This window comes from Alligator mississippiensis, chromosome 6 (genome assembly GCF_030867095.1).
Source record: "Alligator mississippiensis isolate rAllMis1 chromosome 6, rAllMis1, whole genome shotgun sequence".
Classification (NCBI taxonomy): Eukaryota; Metazoa; Chordata; order Crocodylia; family Alligatoridae; genus Alligator; species Alligator mississippiensis.
In genome coordinates this window covers 80,508,715-80,536,462 of record NC_081829.1, presented here as the reverse complement: position 1 = coordinate 80,536,462, position 27,748 = coordinate 80,508,715, and the positions used below count along the sequence as shown (strand labels likewise).

At 38.6% G+C, this 27,748-nt stretch overlaps 1 protein-coding gene across 7 annotated transcripts in view; it reads left to right on the top strand.

Annotated features, from left to right (window-relative positions):
• Positions 1 to 27,748, top strand: part of DOCK1 (dedicator of cytokinesis 1) — a 555,371-nt gene that overhangs the window by 270,760 nt on the left and 256,863 nt on the right. For all 7 annotated transcript variants that reach the window (XM_059730036.1, XM_006259204.4, XM_014611383.3 and 4 more), the window contains one exon: positions 25,091 to 25,192. In XM_059730036.1, the coding sequence (XP_059586019.1) occupies positions 25,091 to 25,192 (102 nt within the window). The remainder of the gene's footprint in view (positions 1 to 25,090; positions 25,193 to 27,748) is intronic.

Sequence of the window (27,748 nt, the reverse complement as noted above, 5' to 3'; positions counted from 1 at the left end):
CGGCTAGCAATTGGCTCGCTAGCCGTATAAAAGGTTAGAGCAGTTTCCGCCCAAGTTGGAGGACTCCACAACCATCGCGTGGGGAACTCTGAGCGCACTGTGGAGTCTAGCAAACTCTGCGTGTGTCTTGGAGGAGGACAGAGAGACCTGATCAGCTCTTAGCCACTCCCTGTCATAGTGTAAATTTGACGTATCCCCCATGTGAAGTGCTCGTGGAGTCATATATCGACGATTCACCTCGGTTCGGTGCAGTTCGGAAGAGATCTCATTTGTGTTTGTTTGCGTGCAATTGCAACTCAAGCAAGTTTCCTTCCTGCACTGTGACCATCGGCAGTGTAAGTAAAGCTTTCTTTATAAAACCAATACGCTTCCGTGCCTAACTCTACTCCGTCGTGGAAAAACCCCACCTGACGGTCTGGGCTACTGGCCATAGCCTTAGATCGCCCTTGGTCCCGACAACAATGAGTGAAGGAAGTGTAATAATGATACAGAGACATAGCGAATGACAATAGGCTCCCAAGTGAAACCATTATTAATTCTTGGCCTCTTTATGGTTTAAAATATAGGAAATGCAGAAGTGTCTCTGTCTTGTTAGAAATTATCTCCAGTGTAAAAAAATTGTATCATGCTTGATTCTTTAAATATTTAAACAGGTAACGATTCAGCATTTTAAATATTAACCATCAGTAGATTCTTCAGTTGAGTTGCATAATTAGTGAAAGCTTGAATCAAAGAGGCTTTAATCAATATGGTTGAGAAGCTTGATACCTGACATTAGTTTCTGTCAGTGAACGGTATGGAGAATAAAGGTCATGTGGTTACAGAAGTAAAGTGGACCTCAGCAAATACTGTAAACCTGGGAGCTTGTGGTGAGAGGCATAGATGCTGTTGCATACTGGGAGGAAGAATTGGATCTGTTGAGAATTCAGAGTGTATTCGCTGTATCACTTGGAGCCTTTTTGTTTAGAACCCTCTGGGATTTCTGCACATACTCTGTGTCAAGTGAAGCTGGGAGATGAATACAGATGTTGTCATTAGAGGCAGCACTTCCTAACAGCTGCAACGAAGCAACAAACACAGTTTTTTTGCAATATGTAGTATAGTAAATACCTGATACATCTCAAATACCTCTGAATGGTGATTGTGGTCAAATACTGACTTGTCAATAATGACTATGGTACCTCAGCCAGCATTTAGAAGCATTTTCCATTGTGCCTTTGTCTGAAATTGGTGTATTTTTAACAGGGGATAACAACATGTCTCCTCTTAGAAATGCTGACAAAGAATGTGAATGTTAGTGCCATGGTAGTAGCCCCTTTTTATTTCAATTTTATTTGTCCTGAGCTAAAAATTGCTGGGTCCTTTAAAAGAACTTAAAACCTATATTCAGATCTACTCATAGTACAGAAATTTCCCTTATTTTTAAGTTTTATGTGACTCAGTATGTCAAGTATAAACTCTTGTTCCAAAATGCATGTGCACATACTGAGACCTTTTGCTGTACTTAAGAAAGCAGAGGTGGAGATTCACTGTTGCTGGTGGCTTATATAGCATTATTTTGAATTGCTCTTAGAAAGGTTTTCTTTCTTCTGACTTGTTCATAAATCTATATAATTGTTCTTTAATGCATTGCAAATGCCTATCTGTCTACCAGTGCTGAGGTGGTATAGTTGCTGTGATGATCCAGGAATTCTTGTGGGTGGTGGCTTTTATTGGACCAGATGTGTGGACGTAGGGAAGCTTTTGGGAATCACAGTACCCTTCCTTAGGGTTGCAGTTGGTCCAATAAAAGGTATCACCCACAAGAATTCTTGCCTCTTGAATATCTGTCTCTAGCTACACATAGTTCTAGATATTTGTGCTACAGGAAAATTGCTATATATTGCATGTAGATATTTTATTTGTGCTGTTTGAAATGGATGTTATAAGTTTATTTATTAATAACCGTGTTAAGAGTCATATCTGCGGGCATCTTTAAACATGTTCTGGGGGTGGGAGTTGCTTAAATGAGAGTGGGTCCACGAGGTGCTCTAATTAATGCCTGCAGCATCACGTGTGTTTAGTGTCCTGCATTTCAAAATGGCAGTGGGGTGCCTTAGCTAAAGCTCATTTGCTGAGCTTTAGTTAAAGTGTCCTCCGATGCGTAGGCTGCTGGAGTGCGCTAATTACTGTGTTCCAGCAGACATAATTAATCAAGTCTGCTCTGACATGCTGTAATTACAGCATGTGAAGGCAGCATCCCCACATGCAGGCACCCTAAGTTTTTACCTTACTTGAAAGCTCTTGGCCTTTGATGCTCAACCTTTTAAAGACTTATAATAGATTTCCCTTTTAGGGAATTATTGTTTCATAGAACACAAGCAGAATAAGCACATTTGATCATATTAATATTTTTGTTTGATTATGGAAACCAGGCTGGCTCAGCAGTATTTTTAATTTGACTGTGAGACGTTCAAAGGTGTTTAACCTTTCTTCTTTTTCTTTTTCTCCCCTGTGAGACCACTTTACAAGTAAAGGATCATATTAAAACATACCTCTAGACAGATAACATTAGATATTTGTTTGTAATTTAAATGTTTTGTGAAAAGGAGTTAAATATCTGCTATTTTTCTGGTGTCAGGAGCCTATAGTGTTTGCATTGATGCATTCATTTGTTATTTCAGACTGACTAATGAGAGTATGATATATGGCCTTTATTGTAATTGTATTCTGCAATTCTATAAATATAATCAGGAAATATAGAAGACATCTTTACCAATTTAGTAAGGACTTGCTTGTTAAGGCTGCCATTGTCAAGGCACTGCTTAATATGAGCAAGAAAAATAAATGTTTAGACATACAATCAAAATGTAAGGGCTTGTTCATGCCCCTTTATCAGTGTGCATTTGGGGGGGCAGGAGAGGAGTAGGGTGCAGGAAGGGATGGGGAAAGCTGATTTCTTGCTTAGAGAGGCTTCCACACAGTACACTCCATTCTCCTATTTCGTTGTTCGTGGGGGTCTGAACATAAGATTGTCTACTTGTGACTAGACCAGGGGTAGGCAACCCCTGGTACATGTGCCAGTGTGTGGCATGTTAAGGCATTTTGCTTGGCACACACGCCTTGGGGTGGACAGCAGGGGAGCCATTTGAGGCCTGATCCTTGTTCTGGCAGTACAGCCCCTTCCCCGCTGTCTGCCTTGAGACATGCGTGGCCCCAACGCTGGCAGTGAGCTGGGCCGGGGGTTTATGGACCCAGAGCAGCTGCTTGCAGCCTCCCCACCACCTGCTCCAAGCAGCCCAGGCTGCATGGTGGATGGCAGGGGCCTGCCCAGAGCCTGGGCTGGCTGTGGCTGGCAGCTGGGAGGCTTTAAGTGGCTGCATCAGGGTTTGTGGAACCCTAGCCTGGCTCATTGCTGGTGGTGGGTGCACATGCACCTCAGGGCGGGTGATGGGGAAGGGGCCAGGGCTGCCACAAGGATCAGGCCCCTCATCCCTCCCCCTCCCCCCCCCCCCAATCTACCCCTTTTGGTTCCCTGGCCATCTTACAAATAGAGGTTATGGGTGTTTTTGGCAGTGTGCCAAAAAACATTGCCGGCCCCCCCGGACTAGACACTGCTTTGAGACAGGAGACTGCATCCCTCAGCTGTTTTAATCTTTAAACACAAAGGATTTTCCTTTGTAGCTCCCACCTTTGTATTTCATGTGGTTGGGGACAATTAGAAAATTTGCCATCTCTTGTCCTTCATAGTCTTTTGCTTTTCTTTTAAAAATGAATATGAATCTTAAATTTAGCAAAAAAAACATTTTTTAGTTCAGGCTGTTGTTGGCAAAACTTATAAGGTGTATATGTTGGCAAGAAAGGCTTTAGTAAAAAAAACCAGGGTAATTGTGCATCTTCATTTTTCCATTTAATAGGGAACTAAAAATGTTTAAATAATTCAGATGGATGCAATGACTTTTTTTTTCTTCTCTTTGTACGTATTTATCAGTTTGCTTGAATTGTAAAAATACTTATTCCTGATTACAAGTTAATGGCGTGGTGGGTAATATTTATTGGGGGAAAGATCATGAAGACCTAGAAAATTGTTTTCTTAGCACTAAAGCAGACTTGAATATTTATCTAAGTAGTCCTTATAAAGTATTGTTTTAAGAAAGTTTCTAAATGTACCTGCTCAGTATTTATTAACACTGAATCTACTCTGAGGATTGAGTGGGAAGGTTGATTTATATTCATGTGTGGTACAACCAACGTGGGATATCATTTTGGATCTGGGTGCAATTTAGAGCAGTGGCAAAACCTTTATTTTGACGAGTAGTAGCAGGAAAGCCATTGTGGAGTTAGATAATCAAGGGCATTTTTACACATGCATTCATTGAAAAGTGCCAAGCACTGTGATGTGTGCAGTTGTATAAGCGGTGAAATGCACATTGGTGGTGAGAAATGGCGGCAGCATGCTTTTGAATTAAAACACCTCGGATGTGCTTTAGGTCAGAAGTGCACCGCCACTGTTCTCTGTGTGCTGATGGGCATTTCGCTGCTTATACGACTGCATGCGGCACAGTGCAGTTCGCCTCAGCTAGTGTGCGGAGCAGACTCGATTAATTAAGTCTGCTCTGAAGTAGCGGATCTCTGGTGCAACGCTGGAAAAAAGTATGTGTATAAATGCCCCTAATGACTAAACATCACTATATCATACTTATTTCCACTTCTTTCCAAAATATTCCGTCCACCAACGAGCCTGTGAGAACAGGGGGTTAAGAGTATAGGTGGTTTGTAAGGGAACATATTTTTCAGACTATTAAGATGATATGAAAATAAAATGGGATAAAACAAAATCTTGTCCATATATTTGTATGGATCAAAGTAAGTAAGAGTGCCTTTGAAATGCTTCCTTTCACTCCTTGTCAAGTGTTACTCATATTGTCCGGTGTGTTTTTACTTTCCTTGCTCTTCATTCTGGATATACCTTTTCTGGGTTCTTCTGCATGGCCTTGCATACAAATCAGATATCACAAAAGCAAAATTGCACATACGTTATTTGTATGGCTCTTTCTTATTGTATGCTGAGGTTATGTTGATGATTATCTTGATGATGCTAATACAATAAAAGCAAAAATATGATGTCTACATCTATATCTTGTATTTGGGTGTTCATTCCAGCAGTCAGATCAGTATCAGGAAAGAATTGGTTTCATGGGCAAAGAGTCATAAATCATTTTAAAGGGTTTTTCATAATTTAAAAGTAGAAAGGGTGGGAAATATTATCTCAAAGCTTTAAAATTTTAAGAATCTATTATTAAATATAAAATTAATTGCCTAAGAAACTGATTTAATTATCCCCTTCCTGTGGCTTTCTATATTTTCCCTATCCTGTTGTATAAACCAACAAGTTGAAATACACAATTGAACACCTGGTCAAATAAATAGAAAAATATATATATGTTCAATTGAATTTTCTGTGGCATTCATCTTAGAAAGATTTGTAAATTTAATTCAAGAATATCCTTAGCAATATCCAAACAATAACATAGTTGATACTCTTCAAAATAACTGTTGTTTTTCCCAGCTAAAGAATAGAAACATCAGTTGTGATTTGAGAACAGATAATTTTCAATATAACAAGGCCTGTCTACATGTCTGTACTTGAGCAAGACAGACACGATCTACTTGTTTATTTTTCTTGATAATTATATGTTTTTCTCTGGAGTTTTTGAAGTTAACTGCATCTCTGCTAAAACAATAAGGAAAATTGTGCAGCCCCTCCATGTGAACATAAGGGCTAGAAATGCAGCAGCAGTGTAAAATTAGCTGCTCTTACTTTTTAAATTTTTTTTAAATTTATGCTCTGGAGACTTCTGTGGTGAAGTTAATGTGTTTTTTATTGTTAATAGAGAAACAAATGTTCCATACCAAGGCTGAATATCTGCCCTTTAAGTATGTGGGGACCTGGCAGATACCACTGTGCATTGTCTGCATCCATGCATCTGAGAGTGGAATGTTTCTTTAGACTTCTGATGTGTTATATGTCTCAGCAGTGAAACCCTGTCATTTAGGACCTCTGTTGAACTTCTCAATCTTTACTTCAATCATTGTTTTGCAGTGTCTCCATTTTTGTAGTAGAGAAAGCATTTTCTTATGTTTAAAGCTCTAGAGAGATTCTTTAAACTTTCCATTTCAGCATTTAGAAGCTGAGTGTTTTTATTCAGTTTTAGGGTTTTTTTTTTCCCTCTCTCTCTCCCTTTAGAGCATCTAATCTGTCTTCAGTTTAGTTACCTATTCTGCAAAAGGATCAGTTTTTACTTTTAACTTTTCTTCCATGGGTTTAATAGCTAAAAACATTGGCCTTATTCACCTTCCAAGAACTCAGTTGTAAATTGGGAGTGACTGTTGAAGTCAGTGGAGTGTTGAAGTGGAGAATCAAAACCACAGTTTTCAATGAACTTTCATGAATGTATTTGATAAGAGAAAATCTGAGTTATAAATAATAAGCAAGTCCAAATAGACCTCTCTATTCCATCTTCAGCATCTGTACTGTTTCTTTCATTGCACATGTCCTGAGAGAAGCATGGGCAGATTCTCAGCTGATGTAAAAGCTTAACAGTGCCATTTACATTAGTCGAGCTATGCAAATTTATGTAAATTCGATGTATTGCAATAACTTTGATTTCCCTGATTTCTTCTTCACTGTCTTAACACCAGATAAAAAAAAAATGTATACAGTAGATATTGAGCTTATGACAAAAATTAGATTAAACAAATGTGCTAATAGACCCCAGAGACACAGGCAAATATTCTGCTATAAGAAAATTCAAGCCCAGATGTTTAGGATGTTTCCTTTTTTTCTTCTTCCCCTTTTAAATACCTAGAGAATAAACAAGCAATCTGACAAGGTCCTGCTATACCAGTCTTGCTTCTTCTTACTTTGGTGATTCAGACTCCTAGACACTAACTGAAGCCTACAAACCCAACTCCTTTCTCTTGCTTTGAGAGAACTTCTTCTCTTGTTTTGAAGTTATTTCTGTTAGCTTCCCTTTGCTCCTAACTTACAGTTCTCCTCCATTTGTTTAAGACTGCTTTAATTTACATATGGAGTCAAAGATAAGCCATTGCTGTATGTGTTATCCAGCTTAAACTGCACCTGCTTTTTCCCAAACCTGAGGGAAGGGCATCTTATTCCTGAAAGCTTGATCATCATGTCTTCCAAATATGTAATTGGTACAGTAAATTATCACCAATGACGCCCTTGCTTTTCACATTTCCTGGCTCATAAGTGGGTGTGAACCATAATCCCAGAGTTATACTAGTCATGCAAAAACCCAATACCAGTCTCATTTTAAGTTTACTAATACCATTATATTGAACAGAAAGACACAAATTAATAAAATAATATGAACAAAATTGCATATGCAGTATACATTCTTAGCTTATTTTTTTATATGTGGTGTTTTTATTGTTTTTTATAACTTAAAAGTTTTTTAGTACAGAAGAAGAAACATCTTATTGCTATTACTTTTAGGGTTTTTTTAATTATATGATTGCCTTTTTTGGCCAAATGAGAAAAAGCAAGGCACATGAAGGATGTGAGAGACAGAGAATATGTCCTGCAAATGACATTGGGATCAGAGGTCTGCAAAAAAGGTTAGATTTTGAAAGTCTTGGCCATGTTGGCAAGTCATTCTTTCTAGCTTACTAGCCAGCATAACTTGTTTTCCATGCTCCACTACCACTGGCCTCAGAGTGAGTTATTTTAAATAAGTTAAATCACCAGTGTGCATAACGATATTAAACAATAAACAGGAAATCTTGATTTAGATAATGGATTCTTAATCTTGTTTTGCAACAATCGTGTTTTTTAATTATTTCCTAAAGAATGGTGATGAATTTGTAGTTTGGTAACCTGTAAGACATTGATATGCAACTAAGTAGATTTCAGAATAAATGAGGCATTTTTGAGTGTGGACACACAAAAGCTTGGAGCCCTTTTAAAAAGGGGATGTTTCAAAGGGGCAGCAGCTGGTAGGTTCTAATTTTTATGTGAAAATGAGCTGGACCTGATTCAAATGTAGTGGACCTGCTCCAATTTTAACACACCTTTATCCCGAGTTAAAGTTGGAGCAGGTTTGCTGCATATGGATTGTTCTCAGCTTGTTCATACAGCAATTAGAAGGCAACAGGTGCTGCCTTTTTAAAATGTTACCCATTTGAAAGGGCTCCAAGTGTCTGTGTTTCCATAGCATTTCCTAACCAGGAACATTAACTATACACATATTTAACTAGGCATATACTTTCAACATACATTTATTCATATTCTTAATTTGTATATTTTATTATGTAGGAAAATGTCAAATGAGATGTCTTATGTAGTAGAAGATTCTTTTTTATTCATGCTTCGTATCATTTATTTTTGGATGGAAATTGAAATTTACTTTACAAAAAAGGTAGAGAAGCCAATATTTTAATTTATAAAGCTAAAAGTGCTGCATACATTAGAAAAAAATAATCAAATTATAAACACAGATTGATTCTTGGTAATCATATCCTTTGAGATATTAGAAATAGATCTCAGCCTCTTACCAGTAAGTATAGTACAAAAAAAAAGCTCTCTTTCTTTTTCAGTTCCTAATTTCTTAAATTTAAAATGAGCCACCTATTGATCTGAACTAATGTCTGTAAACAGCTCCTAGGAGTGTCCCCGCGCCTCCTGGCTGGACAGCCTCCTGCATTGCCCATGGACCCACCAAACCCCTCCCTTCCCATTCACCAGCTCCTCCCTGATTCTGCCCATTCCTTCCCCATCCCTTACTTACATTGTATTTCCAGTGTGGCTCACAGCACTGGGGAACATCTGGACAAGTGTGACCTGCTTTACAGTCATTTTGCTTAAAGCAAACTGCATGATTATAGATTGGTTCCTAGGAGTGTCTGCACATTCCCTCTGTGTCTTTGGCTGTGAAGCGTTTTTGATTGTAGCCCTGTTGGTCTAAGGACACAAGTAGGCAAAGTTCTTTGAACAGATGTGATATCTTTTATCTTTTAGACCAATTGAGTAGTTAGAACAAAGATCTTTGTAAGCTTTTGGACACAAGCACCCTTTTTCAGGCATAGGAAGACTGTTGTTGTTCTGAGATCTCCAAGGAATGAAAGAAGCTAAAAGTGTGACAGGAGGTCGGTGAGAATGTAAATAGGTGGAAATATAGACAGTGGATTTATGACACATTACAACCTGCCTGCCATCTGATTCACCAAGTACCTGCCTGAACTTATCATTTACATTTCTTTTCCATTTCCCTCCTCTCTCCTTCTACCCTTTGTTTTCCTAATGTCCAGCTATTTACTTTGAGTCTCCCTTGCTTACCTTTATCATTCCTTCACCCATTCCCACCTTGTTCCTGACCCACCTCCCTTCTGTAATAATTGTTTTCATCATTTCCATCTAGTTACATTCTCACTGACCTCCTGGTACACAATTTTAGCTTCTTTCATTCTTTGGAAATCTCAGAACAACAAACGGAGTCTCCCTATGCCTGGAGAAGGGTGTTTGTGCCTGAAAGCTTGCAAAGAACTTTGTTCCAACTACTCAGTTGGTCTAATAAAAGATATCATATCTGCCCAAAAAACCTTGCCTGCCTTTGGGTCTGAAGTAGATATAATACTTCTCCATGGACTTCTGTAAAATGCATTGTGCTCCATGAAAAATTCCTACATAAGTATTATTACTAGTGCAAGGCTCGTCCAACCATTGTTTTTGCATTTGGCTTGATGAACTTTTGAGTAAAAGGGCCATCTGGGAGATGGAATAAAGAATAGTACTAGCTAAGCTGCTGATCAGTTTGCCAGGGAGAGAAAGGGAGCTGGCTCATAAAAGCTACTTTCTTAATGAACTTCCTCTTGAAATCTACTAGAAACTAATATTCCCATCCCAGTCTTTGTTTATACAAACTCCTTGGCTAAGTACAGACAGTCAAAAAGCCCGAGGCTGAATCAATTCAGTCTTTGCAGGTTAGTCTAAGCTGTGTAAATTGAATCAATAAGCAAGTGACCAGACCTTCACTTTTGATTCTGGGAATGCAGCCACATGCCTGCTTGTGGCCCAGCCCAGAAGCTTTGGGGTGCTAAACATGCCTCCCTGCTTGCCTGGACAGGTTGGGCCAAGGCTAGCTTGCCCACTCTGTGTGTGTCGGGGGGGGGGAGGGGGAAAGGGAGGGGTTGGCAGAGAAGGTTCAATGCATCCTGCAACGCTGGGAGAGTGAGTTACCTTGAATTTGGAGGGGACAGAAGTTCAGTAAACCGATTTAACCTAAATCAGTTAAATCTGATATTACATCCATCCAGGTCTGTCTTAAACTGGTTTCGGCCATTTTGGAAGTCATTTATGGGCACTGAATGTCTGTTGTGTTACAGATTTGAACCAGTTTCCAATCACTTATACCATTTATGTGTAATTTCTATCCCTAGCCCTTGAGATACAAATCTTCAGTGTTATTAGTCTCTAGAACACATGGCTTTGTATAAATACCATTCACTTACTAATATACTATGAAAGATTGTAAAATATTAAACCAAATTATACAAGTCAGAATAGAGAAACAGAATACTTTTGCCTCTGCAGTTTGTTTGTGACTAGATTTGTTCTCTTACAGCAGTTCCCAATCTGTGGTATGTGTACCACCAGTGGTACGCAGGCAGCCTGTCAGTGGTACATGTTAACAGATTTATTATAATTACCTTATATAACAAAAATTTGCTGGTGTGACCAGAACTGCACAAAACGTTCAAGATTTATGTAATGGCATCATGGGGTGCTTGTACACACAACAAAATTTGTCTTTAAAGTGGTTTAATTGTCCTTTTACACTGTTTTAATCGCATCACTGTTTACATGTTTGGCAGCGTATTTTATTATTTATTAAAGCGTTACTTTAATTTCGTGACGAGGTACACTTTTGATAGTGTATTTCACTTGAAATGACCTTGTTATGTATGTAGCAAGGTAAAACCCATCCAAAGTCTTTTAGTTTGATACATAATAAAGTGCAACGGTGTATGAGGTGCTGGAAGCCCAGACATACTCTGGAAAACTCAGGCTTGGTGGGCTTCCAGTGCCTGGTGCACTGTCTTCATCACTTTCTCCCACTGCCAGTACACCCAGCCACCCTCCTGCTGCCTTGCAGGGGCAAGCCCAGGGTGGTCCCAGGCAGTGGGAAGGCAGCGGGGATGGTACACATGGTGCTGGAGCCTACCTGCCTCTCCCATGGCCAGGGAGCAAGTTGCTGGCAGGCCAAGTGGCCCCTGAACTGTGGGGGATCCTGCATCTTCCCTCCACTCCCCCCCCACTGACAACCCGCCTGGGCGGTCTCAGGGGGCACCCCCACCGTGCAGGGAAGCACCAGGCCCCATGCAGCTCAGGGGCTGTGCGACCTGGCAGTAACTCATGCAGGCAGACTCCACTTAGGAGAAGAAAAAAAAAAAGCAAGGAGCCTGATTTTGTCTTTCATTTTTCTCCCAGAGCTTGCCTGCCTGGCTGAGCTGCACAGGATCCAGTGCTTCCCTCTGTGGTAGTGGTGCCCCCTGGACCACCTGGGTGGGTTGCTAGCAGGCGGGTGCTGCCTGGGTGGCACTGTTGCCATGGAGGGAAGGACCGGGCTCCCTCGCAGCTCAAGGACCACTCGACCCAGCAGCAGCTTGCCACCCCTCCACCACGGGAGACATAGGTAGGCTTTGGGGAGGAGGGGGGAAAGGATCAGGCCCCTCACTTTTTTTTTTCCCCATAGGAGCCTGCCTATTGGGGGGGGGGGAGTTGGGTTAGCTGATGGGGGGCTGTGACTTCACATGACATGACAGAAGTCCTTAAATTGAAACAGTGGGTTTTTAATTGTGACATTAAAAAACCCACCATTTCAATTTAGGGAGAACTAAACCCCGGCATGTGTACAAGCACCCAGAACTTTTGTGCTTTATTGCCAGTTCATTTCCTAGTAATTCCTAATATTCTAATTGCCTTTTTAATCACTGCTGTACACTGAACCTGTTTTCAGGGAACTCTCTATAATCATGCAAAGATCTCTTTTTCCTAAGTGGCTAAGTGCCTAGCACAACGTATAAATGTCTTGCCTGAATGAATCACTGTATATCCTTTCCTGAAGCTAATACACTAACTGTGTGCATCTACACGTGCCATTAAGGCGATGTGATAAGCTCCAGTGCAGTTTGTGTTGGGGTTAACTGGTCCCGGGCAAGGTGTTTACATGTGCACCCGGAACAACAGCAGTTTGAGCTGGGGCAGGACAGACCTAAGCTGGCAGCAGGCTTGGGGGTCAGCTCTGGTCTCCAGGAGATGACACTGGGCAGTGGAGGGGCTGGCTGGGGCATAAGAGTGCCCAAAGAGTGGAACCATGTGGCTAGGTGGCAAACAGGGGACTGGACCCTTGCTGCCTGGGCTAACTGGGTGTAATTTATGCCTGGGTCCGCATTTACACGTGCATTTAGTACTGTCAGGGACAATACTATCTATGGCATCGAAAATTAGTTTGTATTTATATACTGTGACACTTTACACCACAGCAATTTAGTCTACTGTGTAGTTAAGTATGCATGTGGATACACCTGCTGTTAGTACATATTTTAGTTCAGATCATGACGAGCACTTAAGGACTTTGTTGTGAATTCACAAAGAAGGCCCAGTGTTGTGAATATTCTGCAGAATTTGTCTTCACTATAAAAGCACTGCTGGGGAAAAAATGTAATCTTTACCCCTTCGATAATTCATATTTTGATATTTAAGATCAAGAGGGAATTTGTAGCTGAGAGAGTGTCTGAAAGCAAAGTTTTATAAATATTTCTAAGCTGAAATGTGTTAGTAATTGTTCACGTGAAAACATGCAAAAGGTTTTAATTTTTGTTGGAATGTGAAGTTATCTATTTTTATAACTTATGAAAAGTAAAATGGTTTAAAACCTAATTTACTGTTGTGTTTTTTAGTAGTAAAAATGTAAGTATTCTGCTTTAATACTTTGCTTTACTTATTAAACTGAGCTTTCAAGGTGCTGAATGCTTTTGAGTACTGTCCCCTCAGATTTGAGCACCCAGCACAACTTTGGAAGTACTCAGAACCTTGGAGAATTAGATCAAAGTGATGAAGCGTAGCTGTTGGGTAAAAGACATGATATCATCTTCATATAAAAATACACACCATTCTGCTAGGAAAATTGTGATAAAGAGCTATTACATAAATAATGAGAAATAAACATTTATTTGAAACATTATATAAACTGTCTTGTTTTATGGGAGAGCACTATCCATTATATTTTGTAGAGACCACTTAGGTTAATGGAAGTGCCACCCGTAAAAAAAAAAAAAAAAAAAAAAAAAGAAAAGAAAAGAAAAGAAAAAAAAGAAAAGAAAAGCAAACAAAAAAAAAAACGTTTCCATGTCGGAATTCATTACTTCCTTGTCATGCGTTTTGTACCACAGAACAGCATAATGTATTGTTGTAGGATCATTGATGTTAAATGATATGACAGTAGAATATGGCAACCCTTATTTGCATTATATATATTACAAATAATATACATAATTTTCAAATATATTTTGGAGGCCTAGGACTTACTAATAATATGATTAACTTGTGTAAATAATTTTACCATAATATCTGTAATAACTGAAAACATTTTTCATTGTCAGAAGTATAACTCTTATTATTGTTCTCTTCCCCCTGTATTTAAAAATATCATTTTGATAGCACTAACATCCCCAGAGGATATTGCTTGTAAAAATTATACATCTTTTGCAAATATCTGACACTCTATATAAATTGTAGTCTGTAAAATGGCCTTTTGTTTATACTTTCCTGTTTTTGGTAGTGTAGTCAAAGCTGTAGTAGGTTTAATTTTTGTCATATCCTCTATATTCAAGGATTTGTGTGACTTGACCTAAACGGTTCAGTGCTCACTTTGAAGGGAGTATTTTTAATTATTATTTTCAACTTTCCTATAAACAATCCACGGAGTCTATTTATTCTAATTTAGGAAACAAAAATAATGTTGTTAATTGGTCTATTTCAGGTACTTGAAGTGTTTGCTTTTCTCTAAACTAGCATTAGAAGTATATAGCATTAGAAATGAAGACTATGTGGTCAATATTTTAACAAATGCCTGCTGTGTATGAAAATCTTTATTTACAATATAATGACAGTCTGATTTGGGGATTCACAGTTACTGGACTCACTTGAAAGACAACTGTTGGTGTCAGTGACTGTGTGAGAAACTCTGGTTTAGGTTCTAGTTTAAGTCTAAGTAAGGTTCCCGTATTTCCAGTTCCAAAAAAGAGGATGCATCACTCCCAACCCACAGACCCTTGGCACTGCTGGTACCTTGAGTCGCAACCCACATAACCCTGGCCCCATGGGCTATGCTGGTGCCTCCCCGACTTGTAGCCCCCTTGTACTGCCAGTGCTTGGCACTCTCAAGCCACAGCCCTCCACCCCACCTGGCATCCCTCACTCCCAAGCCACAGCCCCCCGCAGCCCTGCCATTGTCCCTCAGTCTTGACCCAGAGCCCCCCTACTCTCCTCAGCCCTGCTAGCAGGGGGTCCTCAGCTCCCCCAGTCCCAACCAGGCTGAAGCACAGCAGCTTTGACTCGTGTGGGCAGTGCGGGAGTGAGTCCATGGACTGGATGGAAGAGGAGGGGATGTTTGTGGCACCGCCATCCTGGGCTGGGGCTCCCTCACCACACCAGCCAGCTGGGCCCCCACCCCGGACAGTGTCTCCTGGCCCCATCCCACCCCTGAGAGCACAGGCACCAGCCCTGGTGCTGCCAGCCCAGCCAAGCAGCTTCCTGCTGCCCTCAAAGGGCCCCCCTTCCCCTACTCAAGGGGCAGGTACCCCCCCCCCTGCCCCCCCACTCTGCTGCAGACCCAGCACCAGACAGCTTCCCCCAGCACCAGCAGACACCCACCCCCTACACCCATCCCTTTTACACACCCCTGCCGCATGCACATACAAAGCCCTGGTCCTCCGATCCCCATCTCCCATAGATTTACCTGCACCCAGCTGCCAGGGCTGTTCCCACCACCCTGCCTAGCTGCATGTCAGTCACATGCTTGTGCATGTACACACACATGGCACCCCCAAATCCAGTTGCCCCCTCCCTCCCCCCACCAGTGGAAGAGAGCAAAATCCTGGACATTTGTTCAGTTTTCAGAGAACTGCCCGGATGGAGATCGGAGGACAGCAATAGAGGGCATATCTGGGAAAACCCGCACGTATGGTAACCCTAACTCTAAGATGTCAGATTCAGGAGATTGTAAAGCAGGGGTCAGCAAGGTTTTTGGGTAGTCCCCAACATACCCAGAGCCTTGTGAGATGTTGGCGTACCGGGGCGGACAGCAGTGAGCCGTGTAGGGCCTGATCCTTGTAGCAGCACAGCCCTGGACTCTTCCCCGCTGTCTGCCCCAAGGTGCATGTGCCAAGCAAAATGCCTCCACATGCCATACTCTGGCACCCATGCTGGGGGTTGCTTACCCCTGTTCTAAAGGATATGTTGCATGGAAAGTTGCTGATATTGTATCCTTTTGTGTGATACATATCCTTTTGTGTTAATACATATTAAGTTGTGTTGTTCTAGCTGGCCACCTGCTTGACACATAGTTTGCAAACCTGCATAGTTTACAAAAGGAAACCATGTGGGGGATCCTCTAGGAAGCCAGACCATATACATGTGATCTGAATGCATGACATACCTATAACTGCTTTGTAAACAGTTCTTGATATAGAGCGAATATAGTGTTGATGCACTGAGTCTTTTCATGTTATTAACCAGCACATGATGCATGAAACATAGTAGGAATGGCTAGTGCAGGGAGACCCAGGAAAAAGAAGAATTTGTGTTTAATGGGGAGAAGAAATGGATGGTTAAGGCATGGACATGAAGCAGCATCTGGACACAGAATAAATAGAAACTATAGAAAAAAAGAATAAAGGGTGCTAGGAAAGTGTCATCTTATGTCCTCAGGTATCCCAGAAAATAAAAAACAGGAATGTGTATAGTAACTGAGGGCTTAGAAAATTTTATCTGAACCGTGACTGGTAGATCAAATGACTTGCTCTACATGCATCATAGAAAAAGGCTGATTTTCACATGTGTTAGGGACTCTGATTACACTTGTCTTCCACATTATTCAGTACTAAACCTGGATGGATTTTTTCAGATGAAAAGTTTTTGTTGAAATATTGTCTTTCAAAATGGAAATATTGAAATATGTTGAAATATTGTCTTTCCTTTTATTAAAATGTATTGACTTAAAAATGTTCCACTTCGTTTTTTCTAAGTGTTATTTTTGTATAATTGTTTCCTAGTTTTTCCATTCAGCACTGTTGAAAATTTGACTCCTTATTTAGGTATGCAAATGCGAATTTAGAAGCTTTCATTTAGGCAGCATTTTAAAGGACAAAAAGTCCTTTATTGTAAGTAGCAATAATGTTTCCTATATAATACACCCTAAGTCACTACTGGTGCTCAGTTTTGTAATAAAATTTTAGATGAGTACTATTCACAATTCATAAGAGCCAAATCATTCAACTCTGCTACCACTCATCCGACAAGGAAAAAAACAAATTAATGGTCTTAAGAAGGATTAAGAGAAAGAATCCTTTTCACTCTTCTAGTAACTGAGCATGAAGCAGGTGTGCATCTATTTTGCTTCCAGTACTGGCTGCAGTAGCAGCTGGAGACTATATATGAACTTTCCAACAAAAGCAGTTCAGACTTCTGGATTTGAATAGCAGTAATGCTATCTGAATGATAGTTGTTATTCTTTGTGACATGCAGTGAAGTTACAGATTTTAGCGGGTTGCCTGGTTTTAATAAGATGATCAATTAAAGTGTTTTAAGTATTTTACCAATATAAATTATCTTGACGCAACTTCCTTTCAGCCACTAAGCATATGCAGAAAATGGACATTATTCTTATGTTAGAGACCCTATAGTACTGCAAAGAGCCCTCTCTCATGACTTGGATAAGCCTGATACTTGGTGTAGGTGGAGTGATTTCATCCTTTAGGTAGCATTTCAGAGTGATCTGGCTTCTAACAGTGGACATCTCCAAAGACACTGACAAGGAATGTCAGGTAGGCTTCGCACAGAAGAAGACAGCCTCTTGGAAGCAGAAAGGTTTGGGGACTCTGACCCTGAACCCCTCCTGGTGCAGCAACCGTTTGATTTTTGATGGCTGGGACACCCAGTTCCAGAGCTGGTAGAAGTGGAGGGACAGCAGGTAAGATATTAAAAATAGCATTGGTTAGTGTAGCAGTGTGCCATGCCTCCAACCACATGACAGTTCATCCCTTGTCTGCTTGAATGTTGTGCCTTCGGCTTCAGGTAAAAATGGGAAGGGGCGTGTTTAAGTGATGCTTTATTGGCAGAAAGGCACAAGCAGAAGTAGAAGAGTACTCCATGGTGAAAACCTGATTTTTTTTCACCCTAGAGGAGGAGTTTGTAATTTGGTTTGTAAATAACTGAGCACTGTGATTTAAGCAGAATGGATCTCTGTACTCTGACAGGCTTAGGTGTCCTGCCAGAGGCAGAACTAGCAAGGCTTGTGCCCTGGCAAAACCATGTCAGAGAACCAGGGGCAGGAGTGGGCAGGGGGCAGAGTGCCAATGACTGCGGAAAGAAAGTGTGCTGAATGTTTGGGTGCGTCTTACCTGCTTTGGGGACTGAGAAAAGGGGGAAGAGGGGCTGGCTGCTTTAGTATTTTTCTATAGTCAAAAAATGAATGGAAAAGCTGGTATCTTCCAGTGGGTGCTTTGGGTTTTAAAAGGTTGGGAACCATTGTCATATACTTACCACATATATGTATGAATGGCTAATATAACGTACCCTCATAGTTACGTCTGCAACACTTGGGAGCATTCGCACAGTTATAATTCATCATTTATATTTTTATTAATAACAATATAATGTTGCTACCTTTATTTTGCAGAAGGAAATGAAAATGGTTTATTGGTTCTGTCTCTTATTCAAGAGGCAGGTTTTGGCCCTGAAAATACAAAAGCAGTTGCAAACTGACAGGCTTTAACATCTTGACCTGTTTAAATTCTGTTGCCACTTCTGTGAAATACTTTGTCTTCTGAAGGTGCTTTTGAATTTATTGTCAGGTTTTATATCATGGGAGAGATGGTTGTTTCAGTGCTGTGAGTGTTATATCTATACTGTGAAATTTATAATATATTTTAGTTTACACCTGTCCCCTTTCATATTATAATATAGATGGATGTCTTGTTATTAGAAGCTTGAGGAAGTTGTGTCACAATCATTGTAAATGCTACATGGACACTGATATGACAAAATAATAATAGCTTTGATTCTAATCTACTGTGTACTGACCAGTGGAGAGTACTTGAGCTTAATGTTCTCTCAAATGCCATGGAAAACCTGTTAGCAGAAATGAGTTTTTATGCTTCTAGGGACCTGAATTACATGCATACAGAGTGATTTCTGTGCCTGTTTCTGGCAAATTTTGCAGTTTGTTCTCAACCTTTGAAACACATTTTGAAACACAGCAGTGTAATATAACTTGAAGTCTACTCTGCTGTTATTTTTTATCATGAGTTGGGAATAGAATGATATATTTATTATTTTGTATATTATGTGTTGCGCATATGCATGTACACACTCCAGTTAAATTGACCAAAATATTTTGTATTAACAAAAAAAGCATTAGTTGTTTTGTAAAATGGCATTTTCTTAATGTTTGTTTTAGGACTTATTTTGGATAAGTGATTGTTAAGTAATAATAACTTTGGATGCTTTTTTGCTAAGCTACTGATTCTCAACCAGGGTGTTGTGAAATCCGTTCAAAGATCCGGCTGTATGCTGTTCAATATTAACACTGTTAGGTGTGCAAAAAATCTATACAAGATTCACAAAATAAACCCAAAAGCCAGGTACATTACACTTTTACCAGTATAAGTGATCAGAAACTGATCCATACCCGTAATGGAACAGAGGTTTGGCACACACAGACTTGTTTAAAGATGGAAGATCCTTGTCTAAGATATGCCCCCCCCACCACCTTTCCGCTCCCTCCCACCAAAGGGCGAATGTGTGTTCTGTTCACTATCAATCTAAACTGCGCCACATATGGAAAAACTGCATAACTTAGATGACTTCTGCCTTGGGCTTTGTGAATGTAGCCATAGATTTCAGGTAGGAATCCATAGTGTCAACGTTCTGACCCGTTCTGGTCTTTCTGAGCTCTTTGCAACAGCAAAATTGGTGTATTTTTTCATAGTCAAAAAATGAGTGAAAACTAGGAGCTGACATTTTCTGAGGGGTGCCTTGAGTTTAATGAGGGGGTTCCTCAAGTCTAACAAGGTTGAGAACTTCTGTGCCAATCAGAAGGAGGCATCCTAAGACCAAGCAAAAAAAGAGGGAAGATGGAAATTTCATTCTCCTGTAAAGTAATCCACAGAATGATACAAATGGCCTGTCACCTGCTTTGTACAATATTGCTTGTCACTTTTCACCTTATATTATTTTATGTGAGCAGCATTATTTTCCAGCATTAACTTACAAGAGACAACTTATCTTTTAAATCAGGTTCATGCATTGAACAAGATTTTTGAAAGTGACTTGTGATTCAATACTAAATTTAATATGCTTTAAAAAGGAAGGTGGATGCTTAACACTGTATGTAAATACAGGCCCCTTTGAGTGTGTGAACTAGGATACTGAAAATTGAGGGACAGTTTCACTTGACATTTAATTTTGCTATAATGTATATGTATATAGGGCGGAAATTGGCTGCATCTACACGAGACATTGGCCAGTAGCTTGAGATTACTGTGTAGTACCATCACATGGCAGAAACCGTGATGCGACCCTACTTCTCAGTTGTCTCAGGCTACTGCTCAGTCAGCATTACTAGGAAGCTGTTTGTCAGAGCTTGCTTGTACAAGTATTAAATGTCTGCGCAGTAATTACTGTGCAGTCAGCGTCTTGTATAGATGAGAGTATCATTTAGCAAACAGAAAAACATTATATATTTTGATCATTAACATCCATTTCACATTTGTTTTGCACAAATGTGAATAAAGGCATTAAAATGAGTTAATATAATAGAAACAGCATTATAATTAAAATGTAATGGAATATCAATTTTAATTTCATGTTTTAGGTTACTTATAATTTTCAGCTTCATATTGATTTTAGTTCATTGGTAAAATTTTGAGAGAGTTTGAGGAGAGTCTTAATAGAAAAATAGATGTGGTTTTAAATAAGATCTCTCATGATGAAGTACATGATGATAATACTACTACTAATAATAAGGGAATATTCCTTCATTCTGGGTTTTTTTTTTCCTGTTGCTTGTGGTAAGCTTTTCATTGTAGATAAATGCTTTATTATAGCTTAATACTTTTTCTTGAAACTGCTAGAGACTAGATAAAGCAGAAGGCTTGGTACCAAAGGGAAAAACTTAGCATGTGATAATTTTACCAAAAATGCTGGATAAACTTTGTGCAAGAGACCCGCTTACAGCAAAATGCACATATTGTATTTATTTATTATGAATATATTTTTCCAGATACTTTATAGAAAGAGAACCTTTGGCTTATTCCTCGGGGAAAATATTTTTTATCCTGCAATTTTCTAGAGATGTTGGTGTGGGAAGTTTTTTTTGTTTTTTTTGGTTTGTTTTTTCTTTTAATATAAACACTTATCTCCTAAACTCTGGTTTGAATAATTAGCTTTGAAAGGGAATGGAATGTATTTTGGCAAGTCATGGAGTCCATTTAGGCAATTTGCACCTCTTCATATTTAAAAAAAAAAAAAAAAAAAAGAAGACATTGTTAGAATGCAGGAATGGATTTATGTACAGGATTTGAACCATACCAAAAAAAAATCCTCTCAGATGAGACATATGATCTAAGTAATAATAGAATCCATTATGAAGCAAAATCAACCATATTTTTATAGGCTCATGAACGAGTGCCTATTAAAACTGAAATACTCTTGTTTCTGTTAAGTTATGGTTGCAAACTGTACATAACATAATATGGCTTTGGGAATCATAAGCTCTTTCTTTTGCTTCAGTGTACCTAGTTTTAAAGGAAATAGCCTTACTCTTTCTTTGTTTTATACTAACGGAAATTAAGCACATTAAACTGCCTAAAATACTTTAAAAAAAAAAAAAAAAAAAAAAGACTTTTCTTACATTGTTTGTAATGGTGAGATTAGTCACTTCATGAGTTTTTCATTTATTGTATTTATTTTCACATTTTGTAAATGTGGAAGTGTGCGAAGGACTAGCAATATGAAATTTGATGCTATTTCAGTGTATCAGTAGCTAATCATTGGAAAGGACACCAATAAGCTCTATATGTTGCCCTTTGCTATACTCATTGTATAAATGCAGGCCTTCAATTACTCCTGCAGTATTGTATTGATTTTTTAGCAAATTAGTTTTTTTTTCTTTGTATTGCTTTGAGTGATATGCCATATAAAATGGCAGTAGTCTCTGAATCCACCTAAACATTAAAATTAACTTAATATAAAAATGTGTAATTGCATTGTTTGTTATTCCTAAATAGTTATTAGACCATACTGAAACTCTTACCTGTTTTAAAAATATTAACTTTTATAAGTAATTTAATTAGTAATAATGTAATTAATGTTGGCCAGATGGTACAGATGGTACAGTACCTTGAATATCATTTAGATTATTTGGTTACCACATTCATTCAGCTTTTTTCTAGTGGAGTTTTTTAAGGATGAACATGATTGTGGATGAAGCAAGTGCTCTGTATTCCTGTGTTGAGGGGAATGTATTACCATTTGATATTTTCAGTTATTACAGGGCATCTTAACTCCTTTTTTCTCATTTTAGATTTATACATTAATTTCTTCCAGTTCAAATGTACTTTTTAAAATGTGTTATTTTGTTCCGCAGACGTAACTGTAAGTCTGTCCACATACTATTAGGGTGAAGCTACGCATTTCACTTATAACATACTAAAGGCACTTTAAAATGTGAGCATCTGCACATTAAATTGTGTTAACTCATGCTAAGTTCCCACTGAGTATCTCAGAGCTATGCCATTTCAAGGGAAGGATAACTCTGGGCCATGCTACCTAGTTCATGTTAGGATAACTTCAGCCTGCTCCACAGGGATAAAACAAACAATTTGCAGTCCTCCAGCATCCCAGGATGCACTATTTCAGTACCCTGATCAGGGCTTGAGCGGAGGTGTTCTGGCTCCTAAGCACACCCTTGCTCACCAACCCTCTAACGGCAAGTCAGAATTGTACAGACAAGAAACAGTATTAACCACTAGTGTGAGGCTACTCACAGACCAATCTAACTTTAATACTGCCTAACTTTGTATAGATGTAGTATGGTCTAAGTGTAACATGCAACTTCAGCCTTAGGGATATATGAACATTTTGATGTGTCATAGCTAACTTTGGTATGTTTGTTGATATATTTTCTTCTTTAATTTGTATTATGATAAGCTTGCTTATAATGTACTTGTTTTCATGAATTTATTTTCTTTTGTCTGACAAACATTGCATTTTTAAAATAAACTTCCATATTTTATATGGAAATATAACATTTAACTATAAGGCATTAACCTTTCATGTGTCCTTTCTAACTCTTAGTGTGCTAATTAATAAGATATTTTTATGTAATTATCTTTCTCTCCAATGACTCATCTTCTTTCCTTGCTTATCAGCATAGTCATGGCAATTCCCACAGACAAACTCTGTTCTGTAATTCCCACAGACAAACTCTGTTCTGTTGCAAAGAGAGGATTATGATCTCTTGGCAAGAGTTAGAGGGATTGGAATATGAAGGAGAGGGTTTATGTTGACAAACATTAATCTTCAGTAATTAGTCATTTTAAGAGGAAAGGGTGCTACAAATATAAGTGAAAGATAAATTCATTTAAGCTTAATTTCATTCCTAAATGTTGATCTATCTGAGAACTGCATGTTTAAATGCAAAAGGTTTTACCATTTTCCCATGTTAGTCTTTCATTCAGATACAAGGTTAGCATAATCTATTCCCTGGGTACAAAATTCATCTCTCATTTGTTGTCATTCTTCTTAATGATTTAAATTACTGAACAAATAGATTGAGACTAGCATAAATATGTGATCAAAGCTATTAAACAGGTGAAGAAAATACTCCATGTTACAAAGAAACAAAGGTAAGATGTGTACTGATGGATTCATTTGTAAAGGCCATGATGAAGTGAAGTATTGAGATACATGCACTCAAGTAAATAAAGTTAAACATGTAAGACTGCATAATTGTGTTTGAAGGACTAATTCCAAAAGAATGGATTTTAAAAAAATTAGTTATGTGGTGGTCCAGTTTGTGAAGCTGCATGTAGGAAAAACAAATGCTTTTCTTCTTCAGCTTTCCTGGATTTATATGAACTGTGTACAAAGGTTTGTTGGGAAAGACAGAGAGAAGTGGTATCTTCAGTCTGGCATCCATGCCTCAAATACACCATGTTTATTCTCAGATGGGATCAGTATAAGAAATAGGCTGATTATGTACTGGAGATCATCTCCAGTTTTTACACCCTTTCTCAGTGTCTTTTTTTTTTTACATGCATATTACCTGATCTCCTTTTTGATAATCGATATTTTTACATTTCTGTTTCTCCATGGAAGTCCCTCTTTATGTAAATTTTCTTCTAGATAGTGTTACGTTTGTATATCAATCCTTGGCTCATTTAGAAGAGAATAGCTATAAAGGGTCTTTGAAATTGCAACATAGCTGGATCAGCTGGTTTTTCTCTGTGCATATTTATATATTTTACACACATCATAATTCTAGACAAATATGTTTGTTTGTATAGCACAGAAAAGGCAGTAAGACTATAGACATTCCTTCCCCAAAGCCAAACTCAGCTAAGTAGACAAGATCCACTAATCAAGAGGAAGGGCATGCAGAAAACCCATGCAAGGAGTTTGTCCAGTTGATTTACATGAGTGTGTGTGGGGTTCGTACACAAGTACACAAAGCAGACCTGTTACCTAGCTTGGGACTTAATCTCAGTTCCTTGAACTTGTGTAGCAATGAAGGTTTAGATGACAAGGAATAAAGGCCTGAAACACAAAAATATTTTTTTTCTGGATAAAGTTTAGAAGGAAACTGATTGAAAATACTCTCTCTTGTGTTTTTGTCTTTGTTCAACGTTCAAATAGAACTTACATAAACCTTTGTATCAAATACAAATATTGGAACTATCTATGAAAGATTAAATTAAAATATTGTGTAAGGGGGATATAGAAATCAAAGAGCATTCTAATTAATTGTTTCCTTTGATTTCCAAGAATAAACAGAAAAGACTGATTTGTTGCTTCATTAAAAATCAATCAAAAAATGTATGCTCTATTTTACCATTAACGTATTTTTATCTCCTACTACAATTTTAGCAGGCAGTAATACACTAAGTACTACGAGTACTTCAGTATTGAGTTTGAAAAATGCCATCTTTTCCCGTCATTCTGGGTTTAAAGGTCTCTGTTTTGCCTAATCAATTTTGTGGTATTGGTTGTGTTTTAATTCAACATTGCACTACATAAAACTTCCTATTTTTGTTTGGTTAGAATACAAGACTTTTTTGTTTTGAAATCACTCATGACATTCATACAGTATATTTTGTAATAATTTTTAAAGAGATTTCATCAAACTATAGTGGCTTAACTGAATGTGGATCTCAAACTAAGTGTGATGTGTCTTTGGTAACAATGTTTGTTATGGTTTAAAAGTCTTTAAAAATATATTTACAATTCTTTGCATTTGAAATATAGTTTAAAATTTGCAGTGAGTTGAAGTACCTGAAACAAATTAATGTTTTATATAGTCATATGCTTGTATCATAAGTGTTTCTTTTGTCCTCTTAAAAGCATGTATGTACCCGAGTTGGGGGAATCTTGGATTTTTACTAACCACATATTATTGAGAAACTATTGTTTTAATTATTTTGCTTTGAATGCTCCATTTTTTGACTCACCATTATGGGACCACAATGATGATAATGTTTTAGTAGTAGGTATCACACCCATTTATTTTTTTGTTTGTTTTGTTAATAGGGAAATTTTGTTGCATGCATGACTGCCATTTTAAGGCAAATGGAAGACTACCACTATGCTCATTTAATCAAGACTTTTGGGAAGATGAGGTCAGATGTTGTGGTAAGTTTAATTTTGGCATGCTTACCTTCTATAATATTTGTCTTTGTTTCTGTTAGTATTTGTTAAATGAAATCACAGAGCTGAAAAAGAGTGTTTGTGCAGGTAACATGACTTTATACAAAATGACAAATGAAGCATTTTAATTTCTATACTTTATGAATACAAAAGAGAGAAAGCAAGTTTATTATACTAGATAATAAGGGGCCTTCCTATATAGGGTGACCATACATCCTGATTTGGCCAGGACAGCCCAGATTCCATAGGCTGGTCCTGGCTGGTTGGTCAAAATTCCCGGGCCAGAGTCTGGCAGGGAGGTGGAGTGGCATGGTGCACCAGGAGGGCAGGCACTGCTCACACTGTACGGGGCCAAGGAATGTAGGGACTTCAGATAAGGCATCTTATGGTGACCATGTGTCAACCTGCCTTGCTCCTGCACAGCGGCAGCAGTGCTTGCCCACCCACCTGCCTTGTGCACCATGCCACTCCGCCTTCCTGCTGGACTCTGGCCCATGGTTTTGACCAAGTGGTTGGGACCGGCTTACTGTCCCGGTCAAACTGGGATGTATGGTCACCCTATTCATACCCCAGAACTTGTCAGTATCCCTTTTCCCATCTATATACTTGGTCCAATAAAAGATACCACTCCCAAAAGTCCTTGCCTCGGGTTATGAAATAGCAGTCTTCCAATGTTAAAATTTGTAGAACAGATCTCTGAAATTGGATTTAGGGTAAGAAAAAGGAAGTTTCCAGACCATACTACCAAATTTTTTAATGGTTTATTTTATTAAGGGATGCTTTCAAGATGTGTGACTTACGAAATAAGAAAAATATAAAAGTAATGTCCCAACTGAATCTCTCCTTTGATTTATTTATTTTTTTTAATTACCCTTTATTTGTGGATCCATTTTCAAAATGTATACAGGACATTTTAAACTTATAGATAAATTATATCAATTTCTAATTATCATTAATGATTTAAAATCATATTTTTCTTTAATCGTTGGAATTCAGGCTATGATACAACTTAATTAGAGCATAATAGGAGGGAGTTTTATAGCTAAGGAGATAAGTCTCTAATGACCTGGAACTATTATTGCCATATGGCAAGTGCATGTTGCAAGTAGCAACCAAACTTGTTGGCTGGGATCCATCAATTAGCAAATGACCTGAAGTCTGATCATCTGTGTTATATTACAGATTCTGTTACCTAGGGACTCTAGGTTTCTGTGTCAGAGCATTTTAAACAGTTTTCTGATATGCTCTAATCTTGAGAACAGCCTCTATTTACTGGAGAGTTTTAGATACAAAAAAGAAAGAGAAATAAGTTTCTTTATTTGTGTAATTTCAGTGTTGTATAATTTAAAATGCTTGCCTGTGGTTTTATTGTAGCCAGATGGGAACAAGGGTAGTGCTTTTTTGGTATAACAATGACTTCATCTTTTTTGCAATAGAAGTAATTTTGATGTATTATAATTATTAAGGGTTTCTTTTTCTTTTCTTTTTTCTTGTTTTGAAAAAATAGAAAAGGAAAAAATATAAAGAGCTTACTATATGTTATTCACTATTTACTTGCCCATTTTACTTAGGATAATAGTAAGGATTAATTTATGACCTATCCATAAGCATGGGAAAGATCTACAAAGCAACTTGTGATTAGTTGAATGATTTTTGATGTTGTTCCATGTACAGAGCATGGGAAGAGTTAAGAAATGTTGATGACAGGAATGTCTAAAGCCGCCTCTATTTTTCAAAGGCCTAGTTGGCTAATTCTCAGTTGCCAGGAGAAGCCTTGCTCCATTCAGGATTAACAGCTCTGAACCCTTTACTGCAGCTAGTTTCTTTCAAAAGCAGAGCCAATACTAAATGTCATGTCTTGCAGAAAGAAAAAGAAAGAAATGGGGCTAAGTTGCCCTGGTTTAGTTTGTACATACTGTTGGCTAATTGTGGGCACAGTTACTATGTGTGTTGTTTTGCGTTAATTACCACACCCTTATTTAAGCCAAGATTTACTAATAGCACAAGCAACACATTTCAATCTCTGGGCACCCTGGTTTGGGTGTTGGGAAGGTATATTATTAATTATAATAGATCATTTTCTTTCTTTAATGATAGATCCTGGTCTTCAAATGAAAGGCAGGCATACCATGTTCTAGATAATCATATTTAGATCAATGGAGGTAATAGAGGTAGTTTTCATAGATTCATAGATGTTACGGTCGGAAGGGACCTCGAGATCATTGAGTCCGACCCCCTGCATAAGCAGGAAAGAGTGCTGGGTCTAGATGACCCCAGCTAGATGCATATCCAACCTCCTCTTGAAGACCCCCAGGGTAGGGGAGAGCACCACCTCCCTTGGGAGCCCATTCCAGACCTTGGCCACTCTAACTGTGAAGAAGTTCTTCCTAATGTCTAGTCTAAATCTGCTCTCTGCTAGCTTGTGGCCATTATTTCTTGTAGTACAGGGGTTGGCAACATATGACCTGTGGGCTGGATCTGGCCTGTGGAGCCACTGAATCTGCCTGACAGAGCTGGAAAGCATTGGCTCTGCCTATGTCT